General features: G+C 57.3%; 1 protein-coding gene across 1 annotated transcript in view; it reads left to right on the forward strand.

The window, feature by feature from the left end:
* The window catches only part of PLEKHN1 (pleckstrin homology domain containing N1), a 29,391-nt gene extending 16,094 nt beyond the window's left edge, over positions 1 to 13,297 (forward strand). The window contains exons 7-15 of the mRNA XM_054175875.1: positions 884 to 1,027; positions 1,394 to 1,474; positions 5,340 to 5,409; positions 6,239 to 6,393; positions 8,145 to 8,339; positions 9,622 to 9,831; positions 12,142 to 12,330; positions 12,532 to 12,580; positions 12,953 to 13,297. Coding sequence (XP_054031850.1) covers positions 884 to 1,027; positions 1,394 to 1,474; positions 5,340 to 5,409; positions 6,239 to 6,393; positions 8,145 to 8,339; positions 9,622 to 9,831; positions 12,142 to 12,330; positions 12,532 to 12,580; positions 12,953 to 13,146 — 1,287 coding nt within the window. The 3' untranslated portion in view covers positions 13,147 to 13,297. The remainder of the gene's footprint in view (positions 1 to 883; positions 1,028 to 1,393; positions 1,475 to 5,339; positions 5,410 to 6,238; positions 6,394 to 8,144; positions 8,340 to 9,621; positions 9,832 to 12,141; positions 12,331 to 12,531; positions 12,581 to 12,952) is intronic.
* The last annotated feature ends 10,613 nt before the right edge of the window (positions 13,298 to 23,910 follow it).

Genomic DNA, 23,910 nt, shown 5'->3' on the forward strand with positions numbered 1-23,910 from the left:
AGCTGCTTGAGTGCTTCACTACACCAGCCAGGGAGCTGCCCCTCTGGCATGGTGCACAGGGGGGTTTGGTGCCACTCACAGCGCTGCCAGCAGCTGCTGGGGCTGTGCACAGCCTGTAATTCAACCCTTCACAGACAGACACTTGACATGTTCTGGCCTGGGAACACTTCAGCCTGTGGAGGAACCATGTGTTTGTCTTCAGATGGTCTTAGCTCTGCAGAGAGCTGGGGATTTCAGCCTGAATGCCAGCCCCAAAGGTGCTCTGTGCTGCTGAGACCTGGCAGCAGCTCGCTGCATTTCTGCTGCCGGTGTGCTCACAGCTTCTGGTGCTGGAGGCTGCTCTCTGTGCTGCCTCCTGCAAGGGAAGGCAGCAGAAAGGAAAGCTTTGGAAGAGGGCACGGCAGGGTGTGGGTACTGAAAGGCAGACCTGTGACCCAGAGGTGCCACCACCACAGGCTCTGAAGGGTCAGAGGTTTGGGTCTGGTTCAGAGAGGTTCTTCCCACAGCTGGCTGCTTGTGCAATTACCCAGGGTTTACAAAACAGTTGGAGGAGGAGGAGGCTGGGAATGGAGCCTGGAAACCAGGAGCAGTTTGAAGAGCTCTGTCTTCTCTTCCAGTCTCTGTGGGGTGTTGTTACTTCCCTCCCTGTCCCCATCTCCCTGCTTGCAAAACAGGAGTGCCCCTTTGGAAGGCAGTGAGGAGATGATGCTGGTACCAAGCAGGTTCAGCCCCAGCTGGGCAAGTGGCTCCCGTGCAGATTGGTTTACTCCTTCCTGCCTCTGCCACACTCGAAAGGTGTCCTGAGATGGGGCCCTGCACTAGGTCAGCTCTTAGGGGAGGAGCTGTCTGCCCTGCTTCTCAGTTCTGCTCCTGTCCCCAGGAGTGGAAGCAGAGCTCCATGGGGAAGGAGGAGCTGCGGTGGTCTGTGCAGAACATGCCTGTCCAGGAGTGGAGAGGGACCCAGAGGGAGTCCCTAGGTGATGTCCTCTGTGTTTCCAAAGTGAAGCTTCAGCATCTGCCTTTCCAGGTAGGACACACCTCTGGGGAGCAACCTCCTGTCAGCCTGGCTCAGGGAAGGGAATGGATGGGGAGTGAGTGGTGCAGACTCCTGCCCACCTGCTGCTCCCCAGAGGCTCCACGAAGGATCATTTCACCCCATCCCAGGAAATGGGAGGAGGTTTGCTGCTGCTCCTGTGGCCCACCACTGGTGCTTGGGGACAGGGCTGGCAGGACAGGGCTGGCAGCTGGGGCAGACAGGAGCCTGCAGTGGAACCTCGGTGAAGGGAAGCAGCAGAAAACAGCCTCGGGCTGCTGTCAGAGAGACACAAAAAGAAGGAAGAGACAAAGAAAAGGGCTCTGCAGACCTGAAGCCTCTTGCTCTTTCCTTTGCAAGGAGCAGCATGACAGGCTGCTGGTGCTGTACCCATCCACGCTGGTGATAGTCTCTGAGGAGCACAACGGCCTCTGCTTTAAGGTAAGAGACTTGGGGTTGCTCAGCCTGGAGGAGAGCAGGCTCCAGGGAGACCTCCTGGTGGCCTTTCTGTGCTTCAAGGGGAAGAGCAGAAAGCTGGGGACAGAGCAGAGCCTGCTGTGACAGGACAAGGGGTGATGGTTTGAAGCAGAGGAGGGAGACTGAGGCTGGAGGGGAGGAAGAGTGTGGTTTGTAACATGATGAGGGTGATGAGACCCTGGCCCAGAGAGGTGGTTGAAGCCCCATCCCTGGGGCCAGGTCAGGTTGGTTGTGGCCCTGAGCAGCCTGCTCTTGTTGGGGATGTCCCTGCTGACTGCAGGGGCTGGGTGAGCTTTAGAGCTCTCTTCCCAGCCAAAGCAGTCTGTGATTCTGAGCTCCTGGAGCAGCTTCCTGCCCTCTCTCTCCCATCCCCAGCAGCTATTGCAGCACTCCTTTGGCTCACTGCTCCCCTCCACCTGGATTCCCTTGTGCTCCTCATGTTGCCAAGGGCTTTCCCTCCTCACTGCTGCCTTGCCAGCTGGCAGGTCAGCAGGCAGAGGCATGGTGCAAGCTATCTTCCCATGAGAAACACCTTGCCCTCCTACAAAAGCCTGGGGGAAAGGAGCTGGCTGCCAAGGAATCTGAGTCTCTGGGAGGAGGGAGGCTGGCATGTTGCTGGGTGGTTATGCTGGCACAGAGCCTGGCTTGCTTGCTTGAGACAGGAGCTGGAACAGCCCCAGAGGGTGCCCCTGTGAGGGCTTTGCTTCCCAGGCTCTGTGGGACCCCTTGCAAGCAGGCAGCACGTCTGGTGCTGGTGGCAGCAGGGAGAGGCTGCTGCTGGGGCACAGGGGAAAGGGCAGGGGGCACCAACTGGAACCCAGGAGGTTCCATCTGAACATCAGGATAAAACTTCTTTGCTGGGAGGCTGCTGGAGCCCTGGAGCAGGCTGCCCAGGGAGGTGGTGGAGTCTCCCTCCCTGGAGAGCTTCCAATCCCGCCTGGCCATTGTGCTCCTGGGCAAGCTGCTGTGGGTGCCCTGCTGGAGCAGGGGGTTGGACTGGGTGGTTCCCAGAGGTCCCTTCCAACCTCTACCACTCTGTAATTCTATGATGGAGGCCTGAGTGCCTCAGGGGATGTGAGATGAGCTTCTCCAAGCCCACTGGTGGGTGGGAGCCTCAGCATGGGTGGGCAGTGGCACATTGCCTGCAGCCTGACTGCGACTGCCAGCATCCCCCTTAGACATCACTGCTCTGGTTACAGCCCTGTGCCTTCTGCCCCTCTGTTCCCCCATGCTAGCACAAATGTGCCAGAAAGAGCAGTGACCTGTCTGTGAACCTGCACATGCAGCACCACCAGCACATGGCAGAGCAGTGCTGAGCTGCTCCTGCTCTTGAGCAGCATCCTTCTGAGTCACTGAGAGAGGAACCAGGGACAAGGAAGCCCCACAGAGACCAAAGGGCTTGTGAAAGCCAGTGTGAATTAAGGCTGCATCTCAAATACTGGGCTCAGTTTGGGGGCCCTCACTCCAAGGACATTGAGGGGCTGGAGTGGGTCCAGAGAAGGGCAATGAAGGTGGGGAAGAGCCTGGAGAATAGGGCTGGTGAGGAGCAGCTGAGGCAATTGGGGTTGTGCAGCCTGGAGAGGAGGAGGCTGAGGAGAGACCACCTGGATCCCTGCAAATCCCTGAGAGGAGGTTGGAGTGAGGTGGGGCTTGGTCTCTTCTCCTTAGTATCAGCTGGTAGAATGAGAGGAAATAGACTCCAGCTGCACCAGGGCAGGTTTAGTTTGGGTATTAGCAACAACTTCTCAGCTGCAGGAGTGGTCAGGGGTTGGAAGAGGCTGCCCAGGGGGGTGGTGGAGTCCCCATCCCTGGAGGTGTCCATAAAAGCAGCGGGCATGGCACTTCAAGAGATGGTTTAATGGCTGTGGTGGGCAGCAGGGAGGACTGGATGATCTTTAGAGGGCTTTAGCAACCCTAACGATCCTGTGTGAACCCAGTGGGGTTCTGCTTCACACAGTTTCACCGCGGCCACAGCAGGCCCTGAGCCTGCTTCCCCCGTGGGAAGCCCTTCCCTGGATCATCCCCCTGGTCAGGCAGCTGCTCCAGGAAGGGGTGTGAGGAGAGATGTGCCAGGCAGGGCTCTCCCCCATGCCCAGTGCAGGAGTGGAGGGTGGTTGCCAGCAGCCGGTGGCTGCTGTGACGCACCTCGGCCGGAGCCTGGTTTCGGGAAGGTGGTGCTGGCGGTTCCTGGGAAAGGGGACCCTGGGCTGGGCTCTCAGATGAAGTCAGCTCTGTTGAAACCTCCAAGCAGATTTCTCTGCCCTGTCCCTGCAATGTTCCCTTCCCACGGTGGCTGAGCCCCGCTGCCCGGCTCGCCGGGGCTGCCGGCAGAGCGCCTGCAGGGGCTGCAGGCAGGAGGTGATTCACCAGCCTGTGACACTGCTCTGGGAACCTGACTTTCCACAGGCATGTCAGGGCACAGGAGCCTTCTCCCAGGGCTTCTGCAAATTAACTTCCCTTCCCTGCCAGCAGAAGCTGAGCCCTGCAATTTGTGGCTGAAGGAAGAGCCTGGCCCTCTTCTTCTGCAGCTTCAGACAAACCACAGCGGCTGCTGCTGCCAAGTTTGGGGGGGGGGCAGGGAAGGGGAAGGCAGGGGATGAGCCTGCTGGGATGGGGCTCACCCAAAGCAGCAGGATCTGGCTCACCACTGGTGGGAAAAGGCCCTGGGTGAGGTGCAAATCAGCGCAGGAGAAGCTGCTGTCAGGGGGTCAGGCTGGAGAGGCTCTGCTGCAGCCAGCTTGTGTCTTACCTGCAGGATGCTGCTGGGCTTCCCCAGCTGGGACTCACAGAATGGTTTGGCTTGGAAGGGACCTTGCACAACTCCCTGGAAGTGAGCTGGGTGTTGGTCTCTTCTCCCTAGCATCAAGTGATAGGAACAGCATAGAATAGAATTAACCAGGTTGGAAGAGACCTTTGAGATCATGGAGTCCAACCTAGCACCCAGCACCACCTGAACCACCATGGCACCAGGTGCCTCATCCAGGCTCTTCCTAAACACCTCCAGGGATGGGGACTCCACCACCTCCCTGGGCAGCACATCCCCATGGCCAATCTCTCTTTCTGGGAAGAACTTCTTCCTAACATCCAGCCACAAGGAAATGGTCTGAAGTTGCACCAGGAGAGGCTTAGGTTGGACATGAGGAAAAACTTCTTCCCCAGAAGGGTTGCCAAGGCCTGGCCCAGGCAGCCCAGGGCAGTGGTGGAGTCCCCATCCCTGGAGGGGTTTCAAACCCATGGAGATGTGGTGCTGAGGGCCATGGTTTGGTGCTGGGGTAACAGTTGGGCTTGAAGAGCACAAGCCCTGTGAGGAGAGGCTGAGGGAGCTGGGGTTGCTTAGCCTGGAGAAGAGGAGGCTCAGGGGAGATCTTCTTGCCTCCAGCTCCCTGAAGGGAGGTTGGAGCCAGGTGGGGGTTGGTCTCTTCTCCCAGGCAAGCAGCACCTGAACAAGAGGACACAGTCTCAAGCTGTGCCAGGGGAGGTTTAGGCTGGAGGTTAGGAAGAAGTTCTTCATAGAAGGAGAGATTGGCCCTTGGGATGTGCTGCCCAGGGAGGTGGTGGAGTCCCCATCCCTGGAGGTGTTTAGGAAGAGCCTGGATGGGGAGCTTGGTGCCATGGTTTAGTTGATCAGATGGTGCTGGGTGGTAGGTTGGACTTGATGATCTCAAAGGTCTCTTCCAACCTGGTTTATTCTATTCTATTCTATTCTATTCTATGACCTTAAAGGCCAAACCCATTCCCTGCTTCCATTCTATGATTCATGAAAGCCTCTCTGGAAGCAGAGTTCTTTGCCCAGCTGTGTGGTCCTCATCCTGCTTCTCTCCCCCCACAGGGTGAGCTGCCACTCAATGCCATCCAAGTGCTCTTTGAAGAGAATGAGAAAAGCTCCTTTTTAATAGAAGGTGAGAGTCTGGGGTGCCAAGGGCTGTGCTGGAAGCAGCCACGGGGGGCTCTGATGGCTGCTTTCAAGGTCAGCCCCCGAGCTCTCAGAGCTGAGCTGCTTGGAGCTCTGGGCTGGGCTGTAGGGCCAGGCTGTGCTGGTAGGGAGAGGTTGGGAGCCAGCAGAAAGGCCTTCACCAGAGCTGTGCTGTTCCTTTTCATTCAGTTATGGGCTGTGGTTGTCCCTGTCCTACCTTCAGCACTGAAGGCAGAGCATTCCCAATGTCCCTGCACCGCTGTTAGAGCCTCCAGATCCTGGGAGGGGTGGAGCAAGGAGATTGGGATGCCCAAGAAGCACAGGGAGAGGATGCAGCAAAGGGCTGCAAAGGTGTTGAGGGGACTGGACCATCTCTCTTTTGAGCAAAGAGTGAGAGAATTGGGGAGTTTTGGTCTGGGGAAGAAAAGGCTGAGAGGGATCTCATCAGTGCTGATCAACACTTCAGGATGGCTGCCAGGAGGATGGGGCCAGGCTTTTGGCAGTGGTGCCCAGGGGCAGGACAAGGGCTAGCAGGCACAAACCCGAACATAGGAAGTTCCATCTAACCCTGAGGAAGGACTTGTGCTTTGAGAGTGGTGGAGCCCTGGAGGAGGCTGCCCAGAGAGGTGGCGGAGTCTCCATCCCTGGAGACATTCAGAGCCCACCTGGCCATGTCCCCGTGTGACCTGCTCCAGGTGACCCTGCCCTGGCAGGGGGGTTGGACTGGACGATCTGCAGGGGTCTCTCCCAAGGCCTCTGTGGCTCTGCAGGCTGTGTGGCAAAGGCAGGCAGAGCAGTGGGTGCTGTTCTTGCAGGCAGGCTGATCAACTCCATCCGGGTGATCTGCTGCAGCTACGAGGATTACCAGGAGTGGCTCTACTGCCTCAAGACAGCTCAGTTTCGAAACACAGACTCCTCCCTCTCCGGATCAGAGAGCTTCTCAGCATCAAAGCCACCACACCCCAGCCAGGTAAGGGCTGTCAGCTTGCCTGGTAATCAATCAGTGTCTCCCAGGGCTCCCATCTCTGACCAGGTGTGAGTGGGGACACAGCAGCGATGCCCCAAGTGCCCTCTCCAAAGGCTTGTCAGGAAGTTCGTAGCTTCATGGTTTGGCTTGGAAGGGACCTTCAAGATCATCCAGGTCCAACTCCCCTGCCATGGGCAGGGACACCTCCCACTAAATCAGGTTGCTCAAGGCCTCATCCAGCCTGGCCCTGAACACCCCCAGGGAAGGGACATCCACAGCCTCTCCCTGAGCAGCCTGTTCCAGTGCCTCCCCACCCTCACTGGCAGGAATTTCTTCCTGATATCCAAGCTGATGATCCCTGCAGATTATTTGGAGGCACTTTCTGGGGTTAGATGGGCAGATGTTGTATTAAATCCCTTCACAATTTCATCCTTGAGTCCAGTTCCTTCAGGGCTGCCCCAGATGATCTCCAGAGGTCCCTTCCAGCCCCTACCATTCCAGCAGACCCCTGGCCTCAGGCAAAGTGTTGTGCAGCAAGGCACTGGCACAAGGACATCAACAGGCTCTTGCAAGAGATCTTGGGGTCTCCTTACCTGAAGGCTGTCAAACCCCTCCTGGCCCTTGTGCTGCTGGGCAAGCTGCTGTGGGTGCCCTGCTTTGGCAGGGGGGTTGGACTGGGTGAGCTCCAGAGGTCCCTAACAAGCCTCACCCTGCTGGGGCTCTGTGAGGAAAGGGAGACCAACCCTGCCAGCTCTGCAGCTGGGATGGGGTCAGGCTACCTGAGCTCCATGCTGCAAGCCCTCCTTGCTCACCCCTGGCACCTCTGCAAGGCAGAGCCAGCTCTAGAGGGCAGCACACCCCTCTGCAGAGGGCACAGCTGCCTGGGCAGCTCCTTGCCAGGAGGGCACAGACCCAGAGCTGGCCCCAAGGGCTGGGCTTGCCTGGTGATGCTCCATAAGGGGGAGGGCTGTCCTGCAGCCATGCAGAGGGCTGTTGAGATTCAGCTAGGTCCTGCACTTGGGTCACAGTGGACCTCATGAATGATTCAGACCTGGGCAAGAGTGGTTGGAAAGCTGGCTGGTGGAAAGGGACCTGGTTGGCTGACAGCTAAATATCAGCCAGCACGTGCCCAGGTGGTCAAGAAGGCCAACACCATCCTGGCTTGGATCACAATAGTGTGGCCAGCAGGACCAGGGCAGGGACTGTCCCCCTGTGCTCAGCACTGGTGATACCAGACCTGAAACACTGTGTTCAGCTTTGGGCCCCTCACTCCAAGAAGGACATAGAGGGGCTGGAGCAGGTCCAGAGAAGGACAATGAAGCTAGTGAAAGGTCTGGAGAACAGGGCTGGTGAGGAGCAGCTGGAGAGAAGGAGGCTGAGGAGAGACCTTCTTGATTTCTACAGCTCCTTGAAAGGTTGGAGCCAGGTGGGGCTTGGTCTCTTCTCCTAAGGAACCAGTGATAGGAAAGAGGAAAGAAGCTCAAGTAGCCCCAGGGCAGGTTGAGGTTGGACATGAGGAACCATTCCTTCCCCAAACAGGTCTTTCAAGGCCTGGCCCAGGCTGCCCAGGGCCGTGGTGGAGCCTCCATCCCTGGAGGGGTTTCGGAGCCCTGGAGATGTGGTGCTGAGGGCTGTGGTTTGGTGGTGACCTGGCAGTGCTGGGTTCATGGTCAGACTCCATGAGCTTACAGGTCTCTTGCAGGCAAGGCAGCTCTCTGCTCCTCTCCTGCAGCCTTCTCCTCTCCCCGTTGCAGTTTGCTGGCAGCGGGAGAGGGTCGCTCAGCTCCGACGGCCGCACGAACTCCTGGGCATCGGCAGGGAGGGTGCCAGCCTTCACCCACCTCTCCCACAACAGTGGCTCCTTCCCTGATGGACAGTCCCTCCTGATGATGGCTGAGAGCAGGCAGCTTGAAGACCCCCTCTCCCCTGGCTATTCCCAGCCTCTCCATGTAAGTGACCCCTGCCAAAAGCCTGGGACCCCTGTGTGGGGACAGAGAGTGGCAGTGAGCAGAGCAGCTCCAGCCTGGGATATGTGTGGGGACAGAGAGTGGCAGTGAGCAGAGCAGCTCCAGCCTGGGATATGTGTGGGGACAGAGAGTGGCTGTGAGCAGAGCAGCTCCAGGTGCCCAGATGGGTGGTTGGTGTTTGCTGTGGGGTGCAGCAAATCCATGCCTGGAGCCTGTGTTTGTCCTGGCTCAGCTTTGTGGTTGCTGATAAGGGAGAAGCCTGCTGAGGAGTCCCATCCCAGCGCTCCAGCCTGCAGGAGGGTTGGTGGGGCAGCTTGCAGAAGGGCAAAGATGAGGAAATCCCAAAGGAAAAGCCCATGGGTGGGTGGAGGGGGTGGCCAGCAGGCCTTTGCTCTGCCCCTATGCAGCATTGGTGTGCCCAGGGCTGCGGGCACATGTGGCACCTGGGCATTGCCAGGGGGCCATGCCAGGGCTCAGAAGCAAACAGTTGCTTGGGTTGGAGAAGCCCTCTGAGATCATCCAGTCCAACCATCAACCCAACACCACCCTGGCCATGAAACCATGGCCTGAAGTGCCATGGCCAGTTGGTCTTTGAGCACCTCCAGGGGTGGTGATTCCACCACCTCCCTTGGCAGCCTGTTGCAGCGAAGAAATTGTTCCTCATGTCCAACCTAAAGAGGTTGCCTGGGGAGGTGGTTGGGGCCCCATCCCTGGGGATATTCAAGGTGAGGCTCTGGACAACCTGATCTAGTTGGGGATGCCCCTGCTGACTGCAGGGGTGTTGGACTGGATGAGCTTTGGAGGTCCCTTCCAACCCAAACCAGGTCATTCTATGCTTCCATGGTTCTGGGGACTGATGGCTTCCATGGTTCTGTGCTTCCATGGTTCTGTGACTGAGTGCTTCCTTGATTCTGTGCTTCCATGGATCTGGGGACTGATTGCTTCCATGGATCTGGGATCTGATTGCTTCCAAGGTTCTGTGCTTCCATGGTTCTGGGACTGATTCTTCCATGGTTCTATGCTTCCATGGTGTTCTGGGGACTGATTGCTTCCATGGTTCTGGGACTGAGTGCTTCCATGGATCTGGGATCTGATTGCTTCCTTGGTTCTGTGCTTCCATGGTTCTGGGACTTGACTGATTCCTTGGTTCTGTGCTTCCATGGATCTGGGATCTGATTGTTTCCATGGTTCTGGGACTTGATTGCTTGCATGATTCTGTGCTTCCCTGGTTCTGGGGACTGATTCTGTGGTTCTGTGATTGCAGAGCCTGGCACAGGCCAGCTGGCCGAACGCAGGGCTGCCCGCACAGGACCTGCGGAGGGGAGGCAGTGCCAGGAAGTCCAAGCCTTGTGCCCAGCAGCTGCCCAGCCAGGACTCAGAGAGGAGCATCTGCAGCCTCATTCCTGAGAGCCCCAGCGCAGTGTACTCCCAGCCTCACCCCCCAGCTCCCCACACACACCTGGACCTCGGCAGCGTAAGGGCTTGGGGCACGGTGGGGCTGCTCCTCTGCCTGGGAAGGGCTGAGCAGCAGGGAACTGGTGCATGCTTCACAACTCCCTCACATTTCTCTCTGCTTGCTGCCTTCTCCTCACAGGTGCCCTAGGGTGGGTGTGAATCACAGAATGGTTTGGGCTGGAAGGGGTCATAAAGATCGTCCAGTTCCAAGCCTTTGCCACAGGCAGGGAAACCCTTCCTGCTAGCCCAGGGTGCTGAAGGCATTGTCCAGCCTGGTTTTAAGCACTTCCAGGGATGAGACATCCACAGCTTCTCTGGGCAACCCCTTCCAGTGTCTCACAGTAAAGAACTTCTTCCTAATCTCCCATCTGAATCTACTCTGAAACCCTTTGCCATTTGAAAATCAGAGTCACAGAATGGTTTGGGTGGGGAGGGACCTCAAAGCCCCTCTAATTCCAACCCCCTTTCCATGAGCAGGGGGCATCTGCACCTAGAGCTGGTTCCTCCAGTTGCTGCAGGTTGCTCCAGGTCATACACCACGACCTGGAATGTTTCCAGGGAGGGGACAGCCCTGTCCTCTCTGGGCAACCTGTTGCAGCGTCTCACCAGCCTCACAGCAATGAATTTCTTCCTCATATCCCACAGAAATCTCCCTCCTGTCAGTCTGAACCTGTTACTCCTTGTCCTGTCACTACAGCCCCTGATAAAGAGTCCTTCCCCATCTCTCCTGTAGGCAAGATGGCCCTTGGGGGGCAGGGGGGTGAGGTGAAACACAGCAAGTGGAGCAGCATCTCTTGGAGCTCTCAGGTGCTGGCCGCGGAGCCCCGAGGCAGCGCAACCCCCGGTGCTCTCCGAGTGGGAGAGTGATTGATTGCTCCACAGGGCACAGCCTCATCCTCTGGGCTTTCCAGCATGTGGCCAGCAGTGGTTTAACGTGGGATGATGTTTCCCCCTCCATCAATGAGTCTGCCTCTGGCTCACACCCAGGGAAGTCCCCTTGTTAGCACAGCCTGGAGCCAGCTCCAGCAGCCCTCAGGGCCGAGCAGCGTTGGGGACTGGAGCTGCAGGGAGATTCCCTGCTCCCAGCCCTCCACGTGTCACATCCCTCTCTCCATTCTGCCTTTTAGCTGACCAGGTGGAGCCTGGTGGGAAGTCAACCCTCCACAGCCTCCAGCTCCCTGGAGAAGCCCCCCATGACTCGCTCCCCCTTGTACGCAGACCCCTACACTCCCAGCTCCCCCAGCGCTCGCAGCCTGGCAGGCTCCAGCTTCCTGGAAGAGGTAACCCTGTGCCTTTGCTGCTGGCTGTGGCCCTGACTCAGCACACAAGCTGCTGGCTCCACAGAGCGTGCCTTGGGCCATTTCTTTTCCTGCTGTCTGCTGGAGTGGGATGTGGAGATGCCTGGTGGGGTGGGGTGGGGTAGGGCAGGGCCCTGCATAGTTCTTTGGGTTTGCTTCAAGCCAGGACAGAGGCAGAGGGGAACAGGTTTCCCCTGCCTTATCACTGCATGTCAGCAACACAACAGTCCCAGGAAGAGCCAGAAACCACAAGCACAAAGGCAGAGGGTGAGATGGGATCCAGAAACCAGAGATGAGTCAGACACAGAGACCACTTTATCCGGCCCCAAAAATCCCAGCTGTGATAACTGAGTGTCTGCTACAGGCTCCACTTCCAGCTTTGCTCCTCCCTGAGCCTCTGGCTGGCATTTCCCACACTGCTGAAGTCCTCCCTTCCCTCAGGGGGTTCTTCCTGACTGCTCTGTCTCCTAGGAGGTTTCATCCTACTGCCTTCACACCAGGCCAGCTTCCACTACCTCTGTGGGTCACTCCACGGGTCCCACAGCCATTCTTCCCTCCCCATCTGTGCCACCAGGATTGGCACAGGGTAGGATCTGAAGGGTCCCACAGCCATTCTTCCCTTCCCATCTGTGCCACCAGGATTGGCACAGGGTGGGATCTGAGGGGTCCCACAGCCATTCTTCCCTTCCCATCTATGCCACCAGGATTGGCACAGGGTGGGATCTGAGGGGTCCCACAGCCATTCTTCCCTTCCCATCTATGCCACCAGGATTGGCACAGGGTGGGATCTGAAGGGTCCCACAGCCATTCTTCCCTCCCCATCTGTGCCACCAGGATTGGCACAGGGTGGGATCTGAAGGGTCCCACAGCCATTCTTCCCTCCCCATCTGTGCCACCAGGACTGGAGTGTGGTGGACTTGGCAAGGCAGAACCCCTTGGTTTGTGTCTGTTCATAGCAGGTGGGGAGCTGCCAGGTGATGTTCTCCAGCTTCCCACTGCATGTACCCAACCTGGAGCCTGTTTTGGTTCAGTTCCTGCAGAGCCATGGCCAGCTGGGCTCAGCACAGACCAACGGAGGCTCAGCACCCCCACACCTCTCTCTGCAGAGGAGGAGCTGCCAGCCCCTGCCCAGCAGCCACTGCAGGGAGGTTCCTGCAGCTCCAGCTTACAGCTCCTGCAGGCTCCAGCTGCGGCATCCTGCCGATGCTTACCTGGAAGAGGTGAGGTTGCAAATGCAGCCCTGCTGCCCCACACTGCAGGCTCTCCCAGCTTGCCTTTCTCCAGGCTGCAAGAGTCACTGCCCTTTGGCTCGGGGCTGGGGAGCTGGGATGGGGGAGCCCACAGGGGACTGATTCCTGGTGTGTGGTGTCTCAGGCCTGCAGTGCTAAGCCCTCCTCATCAACACATCTCTCTCTTTCCAGGTCTCTTCTCTGCAAGAGGAACACCTGGGCCCTTCACTGCACCCACCAGGTGAGACTCTGGGGGGGTTTCTTGGGTGCTGCAGCCCACCCTGCCTTGTCTGTCTCCACAAACCACTCAAATCCAGGCTGAGAGGGAGCCTGGGGACTTGTGCACGTCCTGCCCTCCTCCTGCTTCCCTCTGGTGGGACTGAGGCTGTCACCCTGTCTGGTGGAGGCTGTTGTCTTGGCTTCCACTCACTGCCCCCCAGGCACTGCTGGGGGACTGTGGTTAGTTGGTTTGCTTTGCACAGTTCTGCTCCTTGGCTGCCTCTGGGCTGATAGTTTTTGCTGCCCTGGGGGGTCTCCTATCTGCTGGCAAAGGAGAAGGTGGCCACTGGGGTGGTCCTGAGGTCTCTGAGCTCTTTGCTTTGCTTTTCTGCAGGTGGGGATGTTGACACTTATGACCTGCCTGAGGCTGGCTGCTCTCACCTCGACTCCACAGCCTACCATGACTATGCAGAGCTGCAGAGCTTCCAGAGCGACCTCAGCTATGACAACCTGTGGGAAGCTGAGGAGAAGGAGCCAGGCACCCTGCACAGCTCCCCAGCATCCAGCCAGCAGTTTTACCAGGCCTGAGGGAAGGTCTCCACAGGACAGCCCCTGGGCTCTTTTCTCACTGGGCTTCCCTCCAGGCTGCACAAAGCAAAGGGAAGAGCCCTGCTCCACAGCAGGCTGCCTCCCGTGTCCTGGCAGGTCCAGAGGTCCACCTCCTCCCCTAAATCTCAGGAGCAAGGCACAAAAGCATCCACCTCTGCAGACCCAGGGTGTGTGCCACGCCAAGGGGGTGTGCTCTGTGTCTGTCCCTGCTCAGGGAGCCCTGGCATTGCCCTCCCTCCCCTCCTGCAAACGAAAGGAAGAACAAAAAGCTGCTCAGGCTCCCTCAGCTAAAAGGGACCAAGGGTTCAGACACAGCAGGCACTCAAAGGCCAGAGAAAAGGGCTGGTTGGTGGCTGGCTTGGTTTGATCACTTTTCTTTTACCACAGCCTTCAGGCTGGTCACTTTGAGGCTCCCTGAGAAGAGCTGTTAAGCCCAACCCTTCTACCCTTCAGCTCTGAAGCCTGCAAAGAGCCTTCAGAAACGACAGAGGGTTGGTAGCAATAGCTGTGCTCGTAGCATTGCCCTCCTGCCAGATCAGACTTAGCTGACATGAGGTGGAGAACCCCCTCCCTCCCCCAGATCTGGTCAGAATGGAATGTTCTTTATGCAAAACCCTCCTTTCCTGCCAGTGCTGGCTCCAAAACCATGGGGGCCTGAGCCTGCCACCCTGGCAGGTGGGTTCAGGAGCTGTGGTGCCAGGTGGCTTGTGTTTACCAAGGCCTTCCCTGGAAAGGATGCTCCAGACCCCTCTCATGGGGCTGTGTCCTTTCCTCCCCCCCACTCTGCACACTGCTGGGCTGGCACAGGCTGCCCAGGCAGGCTGTGGATGCCCCCTCCTTGAATGTGTTCCAGCTCAGGTTGGATGAGGGCTTGAGCCACCTGGGCTAGTGGAAGGTGGCTTTGGAACTGGCTGATCCTTAAGGTCCCTTCCAACCCAAACCATCCTGTGACTATCTAGGCAGGGAGAGAAGGAAGAAAACCTCCCTGCAAGCCAAACTCACACACAGCCACAACACCCCAGGGAGCAAAGCAATGCTGGTGGGGGCTGCAGCCTTCTCTTCTCCCTTCCAGAGCAGCAGCAAGACCCAGGACACAAATAACAGGGGACAGAGTCTCAGTGCTATCATTTCCCAGCCCCTTAAGCCAGATCCTTTAGCACATAGAAAGCCAGCAGCAAATCCAAACATCTTCTTGTTTTACCTGGGGCTCCAAGTTCTTAACCTTTGCTCCCTGGGGAGGCTGCAAACCAAACACATCCCCCCAGCCCCCTCTATTTTGGGTGGTCTTTCCCTGGTGCAAACAGGACAAGGCTGGGGGTGGCTTTTTGTACTTGAATCCCTTTGGACTACCTTTGCTTTCTTGTTTATCTCTTCTTCTTCTTCTTCTTCTTGTTGGCTTTCAGAAGGCCCCAACCGAGTTTACATGCCAGGGTTGAGTGGGTTTTAGCTGTGTTTAATGTGCACATGTGGCTGACCTGAAGGTCTATTTAATGCTCCCAGCTGTGGGTGATGCCCTGTGCTGTAGCATTGGGCACCTTGGGGTGGGGTGGGGGGGGTGTATGTGTGTGTTGGTTTGGCTCTTCTTGCTGTTTATTGGTTTGTTTCAGGTTTACTTTCAGCTGGGGGAGGCTTGGCTGCCATTAACCCCTTCCCCCCCCCCAGGAAAAAAGGAGATATATTTATTCAGAACAAAAGGGCACCAGGGAACACCAGAAGCACACAAGGTGCAGGGAGGGAGCCACGCTCCTGAGCTGCTGTGGCTTTGAAGGTGGTCACCATGATAATCAAGCAGGGTTTCAGCAGCGCTGCCTGCAGTGCATGCAAGGGGAAGAGCTCCTCCCTGGTGCTGGGAAAGCTCTCTGGTGCAGCTCTGTGTGAGTGGACAATTGCAATACAGATTCTTCTGGAAGGGTTCTCTTCTCTCTTTCTTTGTCACCCTCTGGTTGAATGGAGGTGGAGTGCTGCTGGCTGCCCTGCCTCTCTTCAGGGCTGTTGGAGGGCAGAAGGGCTCTGCAGAGGGACCTCGACAGATGGGCAGAGGCCAACAGGATGGCATTCAACACATCCAAGTGCTGGGTGCTGCACTTTGGCCACAGCAACCCCAGGCAGTGCTACAGGCTGGGGTCAGAGTGGCTGGAGAGCTCCCAAACAGAAAGGGACCTGGAGGTACTGATTGACAGCTGCCTAAACATGAGCCAGCAGTGTGCCCAGGTGGCCAAGAAGGCCAAGGGCATCCTGGCCTGCAGCAGGAACAGTGTGGCCAGCAGGAGCAGGGAAGCACTGCTTAGGCCACACCTGGAGTCCTGTGTCCAGTTCTGGGCTCCTCAGGTTAGGAAAGATGTTGAGGTGCTGGAAGGTGTCCAGGGAAGGGCAACAGAGCTGGGGAGGGGTCTGGAGCACAGCCCTGGGAGGAGAGGCTGAGGGAGCTGGGGTTGCTTAGCCTGCAGAAGAGGAGGCTCAGGGGAGACCTTCTTGCTCTCTCCAACTCCCTGCAGGGAGGTTGTAGCCAGGAGGGGGTTGGTCTCTTCTCCCAGGCAAGCAGCACCAGAACAAGAGGCCACAGTCTCAAGCTGTGCCAGGGGAAGTTTAGGCTGGAGGTGAGGAGAGAGTTCTTCCCAGAGAGAGTTGTTAGCCATTGGGATGTGCTGCCCAGGGAGGTGGTGGAGTCCCCATCCCTGGAGGTGTTCAAGAGGGGCTTGGATGTGGCACTTGGGGCCATGGTTTAGTCATGGGGTCTGTGGTGCCAGGTTGGACTCGATGATCTTTGAGGTCTCTTCCAACCTTGGTGATTCTGTGACTTTGGGGGTTCTGGGTGCAGGAGGATTTCCAGAGTGCTGACTGCTTCTGCTCCAGGTCAGGCACTTGTAAGCACTTAATCCTAGAGCAAAGTCTCCCCCTGCATTTGTCAGGCAACGAGACCTGGCTGGAGGCCTCACGCCAACGCTGCTCGGACTTTGCTTCAGCCCTGTGTGCTGGGCTGGAGGCTAGGGAGAGGCTCTGGCAAAGCAGCTGGGTGACTCCAGCTGGCTCTGTGCACTGGTGCAGCTGGGAATGCCTGTGCCCTGCTGGGGTGGGATGGGAGTCTGTGCTGGCTGTTCTCCAGCCTGGGTGAACTGAGTGGGACACAGCCACAGTGTGAGCCCCGAGTCACGCACGGAGCTGAGCCCAGTGTGGGCTCCGTTTGGCTCTGGTTTCATCAGCCTGACCTCACTCCATGACAGCCACTGGGGAAGGGCAGGTGGGGATGAGAGGGGCTTGCTTGGCAGAGAAACATCATCCTGGGAACTGCCTCCAGACAATGTGAGGCTGCTTCTGTCCCTGCAGCTTCATGGCTGGGCTTGATGATCTCAAAGGTCTCTTCCCCATGAGAGAGGTGAGGCTGTTCAGATGGAGAAGAGCAGCCTGAGGAGGGATCTTCCCAATGCTGATCAATAGCTAAAGGGTGGGGGACACGAGGATGGGGCTGGACTCCTTTCAGTGGTGCCCAGTGCCAGGACAGGGGGCAATGGGCACAAACTGGAACCCAGGAGGTTCCACTTGAACTTAAGGAGACACTTTGCTGTGAGGGTGCTGGAGGCCTGGGGCAGGCTCTCCAGAGAGGTTGTGGTCTCCTTCTCTGGCCATTGTGCTGCTGGGCAAGCTGCTGTGGGTGCCCTGCTTTAGCAGGGGGGGTTGGACTGGGTGATCTCCCTTCCAGCTCCACCAGGCTGGGATTCAGCGCAGAGGGCCAGCCAGAGCGAGGTGCAACATCCTGTTCTCAGAGCACTGCCGAGACACAACAGCTTCTGAAGCAATTTCACTCCTGCTCCTGCAGTGGCAACTTCCCTCCCTGGCTACATCTGGGCTAAATTTGTCCCTCTCTCACAGGCTGCCCTTTCAACGTGCTGCTTTCTCACGCTTCCAGCACAGGGCTTTGTGCGCAGCTGCCCTGCTCTGTTTGGCTCCTATTTCAGGTCCTGAACTCCATCTCTGTGCCTGACTTACTGCCTTGTTCCTGCAGGGCTCCTGGGGCAGAGTGGAGCTGCTTCCAGCTGCTGCCCAGCACAGAACATAGCGTTTCAGGATGGAATGTGGGCATGCCCTTTGCAAAGGAGCACCAGCAGCGTCCCAGCCCTGAATGCTGCTGTCCAGCTGACCACTGCAGCCTGCTCCCTGCCAGATCTTCTTTGCTAGCCTCTAGGCATTGAGGATTGGGACAAAAAACTGCCACTGAAATAGCTGCACAGGACCCCAGTGTCCCATCCCTCAATGCTCCTTTCCAGCTGACCACTGCAGCCTGCTCCCTGCCAGATCTTCTTTGCTAGCCTCTAGGCATTGAGGATTGGGACAAAAAACTACACTGAAATAGCTGCACAGGACCTCAGTCTCCCATCCCTCAATGCTCCTTTCCAGCTGACCACTGCAGCCTGCTCCCTGCCAGATCTTCTTTGCTAGCCTCTAGGCATTGAGGATTGGGACAAAAAACTGCCACTGAAATAGCTGCACAGGACCCCAGTGTCCCATCCCTCAATGCTCCTTTCCAGCTGACCACTGCAGCCTGCTCCCTGCCAGATCTTCTTTGCTAGCCTCTAGGCATTGAGGATTGGGACAACAAACTGCCACTGAAATAGCTGCACAGGACCCCAGTGTCCCATCCCTCAATGCTCCTTTCCAGCTGACCACTGCAGCCTGCTCCCTGCCAGATCTTCTTTGCTAGCCTCTAGGCATTGAGGATTGGGACAACAAACTGCCACTGAATTGGTTGCAGAGGACCTCAGTGTCCCACTCCTCAATGCTCCTTTCCAGCTGACCACTGCAGCCTGCTCCCTGCCAGATCTTTTTTACTGCCCCCTAGAAATTAAGATCTGGGACAACCAACTGCCACTGAATTGGTTGCAGAGGACCTCAGTGTCCCACTCCTCAATGCTCCTTTCCAGCTGACCACTGCAGCCTGCTCCCTGCCAGATCTTTTTTACTGCCCTCTAGAAATTAAGGTCTGGGACAACCAACTGCCACTGAATTGGTTGCAGAGGACCTCAGTGTCCCACTCCTCAGTGCTCCTTTCCAGATGACCACTACAGCCTGCTCCCTGCCAGATCTTCTTTGCTAGCCTCTAGGCATTGAGGATTGGGACAAAAAGCTACACTGAAATAGCTGCACAGGACCCCAGTGTCCCATCCCTGAATGCTCCTTTCCAGCTGACCACTGCAGCCTGCTCCCTGCCATATCTTTTTTACTGCCCACTAGAAATTAAGGTCTGGGACAAGCAACTGCCACTGAAATAGCTGCACAGGACTCCAGTGTCCCATCCCTGAATGCTGCCGTCCAGATGACCACTACAGCCTGCTCCCTGCCACATCCTCTTTGCTGTCCTCTAGCCACTAAGGACTGTGCCAACAAACTGCCACTGAAATAGCTGCACAGCCCCTGCCCTGCAAGCAGCTGAAGGAGTTTTACTTCTACCTTTTCCCAGCTGGGTTTAGCTCCTCCAGAAGCAGCATGGTTTTCTTGCTCTCTGTCCCTGCTTCAGGAGGTTCATGGCTCTGCTGGGCTGGCCTAGTTAATGCAGAGCAGTTTGTGTGTGTGGGTACAAGCCCTAAAATGTTTCCAAGCCAGCTCCTGTAAGCATCAGATTGCTCAAGACCTGCACCCAAGCTCCTCAGCACAGCCTGGTTTCCCTGTTGAGCCTTTTGGGTTTTGCTGGCCATTGCTTTTCACCTGATGGTTTCCTATCCCTTGACAAGGGGCAATGGATGCAAGCTGGAACCCAGGAGGTTCTACCTTAACATGAAGGAAAACTTCCCTGTGAGGGTGCTGGAGGCCTGGAGCAGGCTGCCCAGAGAGGTTGGGGAGTCTCCTGCTCTGGAGGATTTCAACACCCACCTGGACATATTCCTGTGTGGCCTGCCCTAGGTGGTCCTGCTCTGGACTTGATCATCCCCAGAGGTCCCTTCCACCCCTCCTGTTCTATCATTCTGTGATTCTATCCAGATGCTGACCCAGGTGGCTCCATGATAGGTGGGAGCAGGGCTGTGTTTGGGAGTTGTGTTCATGGACACCTGCCTTATGGCCAGGAGAACTCCACTCTCATCCTTTCCCTCCAACAGCAGGGTCAGGATTTAAAACCAGAGGGTTTATTCAAGTGGGAGCAGTTGTCTCAGTGCAGGCTGCATTCAAGTGGAAGCTGTAGCCCCCAGAAAGACACAAAATACCTCTCACCTCCTGAAAAACAACAACCTCCTCCTCCAGAGCCTGCCTGCAGCAGGGCTGGGGGCCGAGCCAGGTCACCCCTAGGCTGCAGCCCCAGTGCTCTGGAGCTGCCAGAAAGCCTGCACACATCCCCTGCAGCATCCCCTCCAGAAGCCTTTACACTCTTGGGATGGGGAGGCTCCTGGGGTGCAGCAAACCCTCCAGAAGCCACCAGTCTCTTCAGATGGGGAGGATCCTGGGGTACAGAATCTCCTCTAGAAGCCACCACACTCTTGGGATGGGGAGGCTCCTGGGGTGCAGAATCTCCTCTAGAAGCCTCCACACTCTTGGGATGGGGAGGCTTCTGGGGTGCCTCCTGGCATGCTGCTCCCAGGGCCTGGCTGGCAGGGATCTCTGGCACGTTGTCACATACACCCAAGCCACCAAGCTGTCCTGGCTTTGGCTGCTTGGTGACTTTTGCCTTCCCCTGTGGCTGTGTCCCTGGCTCCTTCACCTTCTGCTTCAGGGGGTTGCTCATGGCTGGATCACTCTCCTGCGCGCCAGGGCCGGGCGCTGGCTGTTTGCTGCTCAGCTTGGTCCCAGGATAGCTGCGTCTTTATTCCCAGATGAAAGGCATGAGGTGACACCAGCTGCCAACAATTCACCCTCTGACAAATGATCTCTCCACCCCTCCACTCCCTCCAAGTGCTAAAAGCCCTGAATCAGCTGCCCCCCCCTCATCTGAAACCACAGCAGAGCTGCAGCTCCGTGGGCTGTGCTGCTCCTCTCTGCTTGCTGATCTCCAAGCCACAGCTTCCAACTCCTTTTGCTCCCGGGGGTGGGGGGGGGAGGAAAGAAAGCAAGCAAATAAAATAGCCTTCAGAGAGAGGTTTTTCAAGCAAGAAAATGTAGCCTGGGACCTGCTCCTTTGGCTTCAGAAGTGGTAGAGACAAAGCCCCAGGAGCTGGGGGGGGTGGTGGTGGAGCTGCAGCAGAGCTGCCCCCGCCCCAGCCGGCTCCTGCTCCCTTGCTCCCTGTGGACTTGGCTGCTCTTTTTATCCTGGCACTTGGGGGCTGGGAATTCCTCGGTGAGCTCCTTGTATGAAGGTGTCTCCTCCTGTGAGCAGCTGCCCGAGACCATGGCTGAGGTCGGGGGAAGGTTTGCTGGGCAAACCTGCTTGGAACCCCCCCCAGCTGAGCCCCGGCAGTGCCCCTGGGAGCTGAGGATGTGCAGGGTTCGGTCTGGCGTCGCGGCGAGCAACTCCCTCACTGCCCTGTGGGTGGGAGAATGCACCAAAACATGGCATGTTCTCACCGCTGCCTGAAAGCAGCTGGCGTTTCTGACAGCCCCGGATAAAAGGGAGCTCGCTGCTCTGCCCGCTGCCCGTCCTGGCACTGCTGGGGCTGGCACAGCACCGTGAGCCCTCAGGAATCCCTCTGAAGGGCGGGGAGAAGACAGAAATGGTCCTGCAGAAATGTCCAGGGGGAGGGGGGGAAGCTGTGCTCTGGTTTTATTACAGAGAGATGAAGCCAAAAGGAGAGGGAAAGAGCTGCTGGGACAAAACGAATTGCTGCAGGAGAAGGAGGGGGGGAGGGGGAGGGAGGGGATGGCACAGCCAGGACCCCGCAGCCGGCCGGCACATGACGATGAGGTCCAGGGGCACTTCTTGGGCATGCACCTGCCTGACTTTTTCATCTGCTTGGCAGCACAAGGTGTCAGATGTGGGAGCTACGTGCAGAGAAGTGGGGTGGGATGGCACAGCCCCCACCTCCAGCCCTGCCACTCTCCTTTGGTGGAGGCAAAGCAGGATGCGCCGGAAAGGTCGTTGCTGTTGCGGTGGCCGCTGCCGTTGCAAAGGGTGCTGAGCTCCTAGCTCCTCCTCCTGGGGTGAGAGAGAGGGAAGCTGACCTGGCCATGAAGAGAGCTTAAAAGGTCAGAAAATAAACCAAGCATTAAAATGGGTTGCAAGCCCAGGCTGGTTTCCTTGAAGGACGCTGGAGACACTGCCGCTCGACTGAGTGCAGTGGACGTCCCCAGGGCTGAGCTCCTGCCACCAAGAAGCTCTCTCAGTGGTTTCCTTTTGCTTCTGCAGTGGGCTGAGAGAAAAAAAAAACACCCAACCATCTGAAATATTTATCTCCTCCACTTCTTCCAGCAGAGATCAAAAGGAGAGTGAAATGCACCTGTAACCTGCTGGATCACCCAGCACCTTCGGTGACTTTGAGCAGGGAGGGGGAGGTGCTGAAGGGACCTCTGGAGATCATCCAGTCCAACCCCCTGCTAAAGCACCCAGAGCAGGATCACAGTGGCCAGGAGGGTTTGGTATCTCTCCAGAGAAGGAGACTCCACAACATCTCTGGGCAGCCTGCTCCAAGGCTCCAGCACCCTCACACCAAAGGAGTTCCTCCTTAAGTTCAGATGGCATCTCCTGGGTTCTAGCTTGTGCCTCTTGCCCCTTGTCCTGTCCCTGGGCACCACTGACAAGAGCCTGGCCCCATTGTCTTGTCCCCCACCCTTTAGTTATTGATCAGCACTGATCCCTTCTCAGGATGCTCTTCTCCAGCTAAACAGCCCCCAGGTCTTTCAGCCTCTCCTCAGAAGAGACATTTGGCTGGATAAAGAGTATAACTGAGCAGAGGAGACTGCTCCAGCCTCCCCTGGAGACATTTGGCTGGATAAAGAGTATAACTGAGCAGAGGAGACTGCTCCAGCCTCCCCTGGAGACATTTGGCTGGATAAAGAGTATAACTGAGCAGAGGAGACTGCTCCAGCCTCCCCTGTGCCCACCATGCTCCTGCTCTGTGGAGGCAGCAAGCTCTGCTGGGCAAACCTGCCAGGCTGCAGTGCCCTGGAGAGCTTGGCTGCACTGAGGGCCCTGGGGAGGGCAGAGGTGATGAGGGTCCGTGGACCCAACCCAGGAGCTGCTGCTGTGCATTGATTTGTGCTCACTGATCCGTTCAGGAGGGTCCAGGAGGAGCTGGCTGGAGGGTTGGCAAGGATGGAAGTGTGCTTGTAGTCCTGAGTGCTTTTGAGACAGGAGAGAGGGCAGGGCTCTCTGGATCAGGCTGTTAGTGACTTGTGGCAGCCAAGATGTGTCTCAGAGGGGCAGGCAATGGGGATTGAGCCAAGGAAGAGGCGAAGCAGCTCACCTCCCTGCAGACTCTGTCCCTCAGGGCTCCTCCAGCAGCACATCAGCTCCTCCAGCCTGGTGCCCACAGACCCAGAATGAGTTGAATTCTCATTCTTTTAGAGCCCAGTACTTGTTCTTCAGTTTCACACACAAGCAAGGCAGACACAGAAGTATCCATGAGACAGATCTTTATTGGAAGCTTCCAGCATCTTTTCTCCCTTCCCCTCCTCCACAAAAGTCCCCTCTCAGGCTACACAGCTGCTACAGTCCACATGGAGCCTGCACATCCCTCTCTCTTTCTTGCTCTTCTCTGCTACCTGTCTGACTGTACAAGTGCATAGTGCTCTCTCTCAGCAGCAGTGATACAGGGGCTTGAGCACAGCCCCACACACATTCAACTGCAAGGAAAGATCCAGACCTCTTCTCTCTCCTTTCACTGCCTCAGACTGCTCCTGTCAAGCCCTTGAGCAGATCCACACAGGCATTCTGGGCAGGTTTCCCCCTAGTACCTTCGTGGACCTGGTTCCTAAGTGCTTAACAAACCTCACCTTTGTGCTGCTACCAGACTTGGGAGTGAAGAAGCCCCTCAGGAATAATGCCCTGGAGTGATCAAGAAGGCACTAGAGACAGGGAAGAACCTGAACCACTTCCTTCTCATTTTGCCCCCAGCCATCCATTCTGGGTCCTCCCCAGCCCCACAAGGTCACACATTCAGCCTCCTCACTTGACATTCTCCTCCCTGCCAGCTCTGGGGTGGGAGGCAGAGGAGGAACCAAGTCACAGACCTAGAGCCTTCATCTGGTGGTCCTCACAGCCAAATATCTACACCTACCTTTTCCTCCTCTCCAACATGCTGCTGTCCTTATGAGTCCTCTTTCCCGAGGCTCCCCTGAGCTCAGCCTCTTTCCCTGCTGCCCCTGCAGCCCCTGTCCCTCCTGCCCCCTTTCCCTGCTGCCCCTGCAGCCCCTCTCCCTCCTGCCCAGTCCCTTCCCCTGGCTCTGCCTGCATGACACCTGCCCATCCCCTGCCTACAGGAGCAAGATCATAGAATTGTTAGGGTTGGAAGGCACCTCAAGGATCATCTAGCTCCAACCCCCCTGCCACGGGCAGGGACACCTCACACCAGATCAGATGTGTCCTTGCAGTGGGTGCTCCTCACCCACAGGGACAGACACTGCATCCACGGCTCCAGCTCAGCAGGGCTGAGGTGACTACATGCAACAGAAACCCTATCTCAGCCTCCTGCACTGCTGGCCCAGGCTGTGGCTTCTTGGAGTGAAATCCAAGAGGATGATTCCTCCTGCAGTGAGCCAAAGTGGTCATGGGAAGCCTGGGCCTTGCCAAGGCAGCAGCCCCTTCCTCCCCCTCCAGCTAGCCACGTGTGGCCAGTCCCTGCTTAGCAGAGCACCATGTTTGGACACAGCCAGCTCTTCCCAAAGCTCTCC

The sequence above is a fragment of the Dryobates pubescens genome, chromosome 33 (genome assembly GCF_014839835.1).
Source record: "Dryobates pubescens isolate bDryPub1 chromosome 33, bDryPub1.pri, whole genome shotgun sequence".
Lineage (NCBI taxonomy): Eukaryota > Metazoa > Chordata > Aves > Piciformes > Picidae > Dryobates > Dryobates pubescens.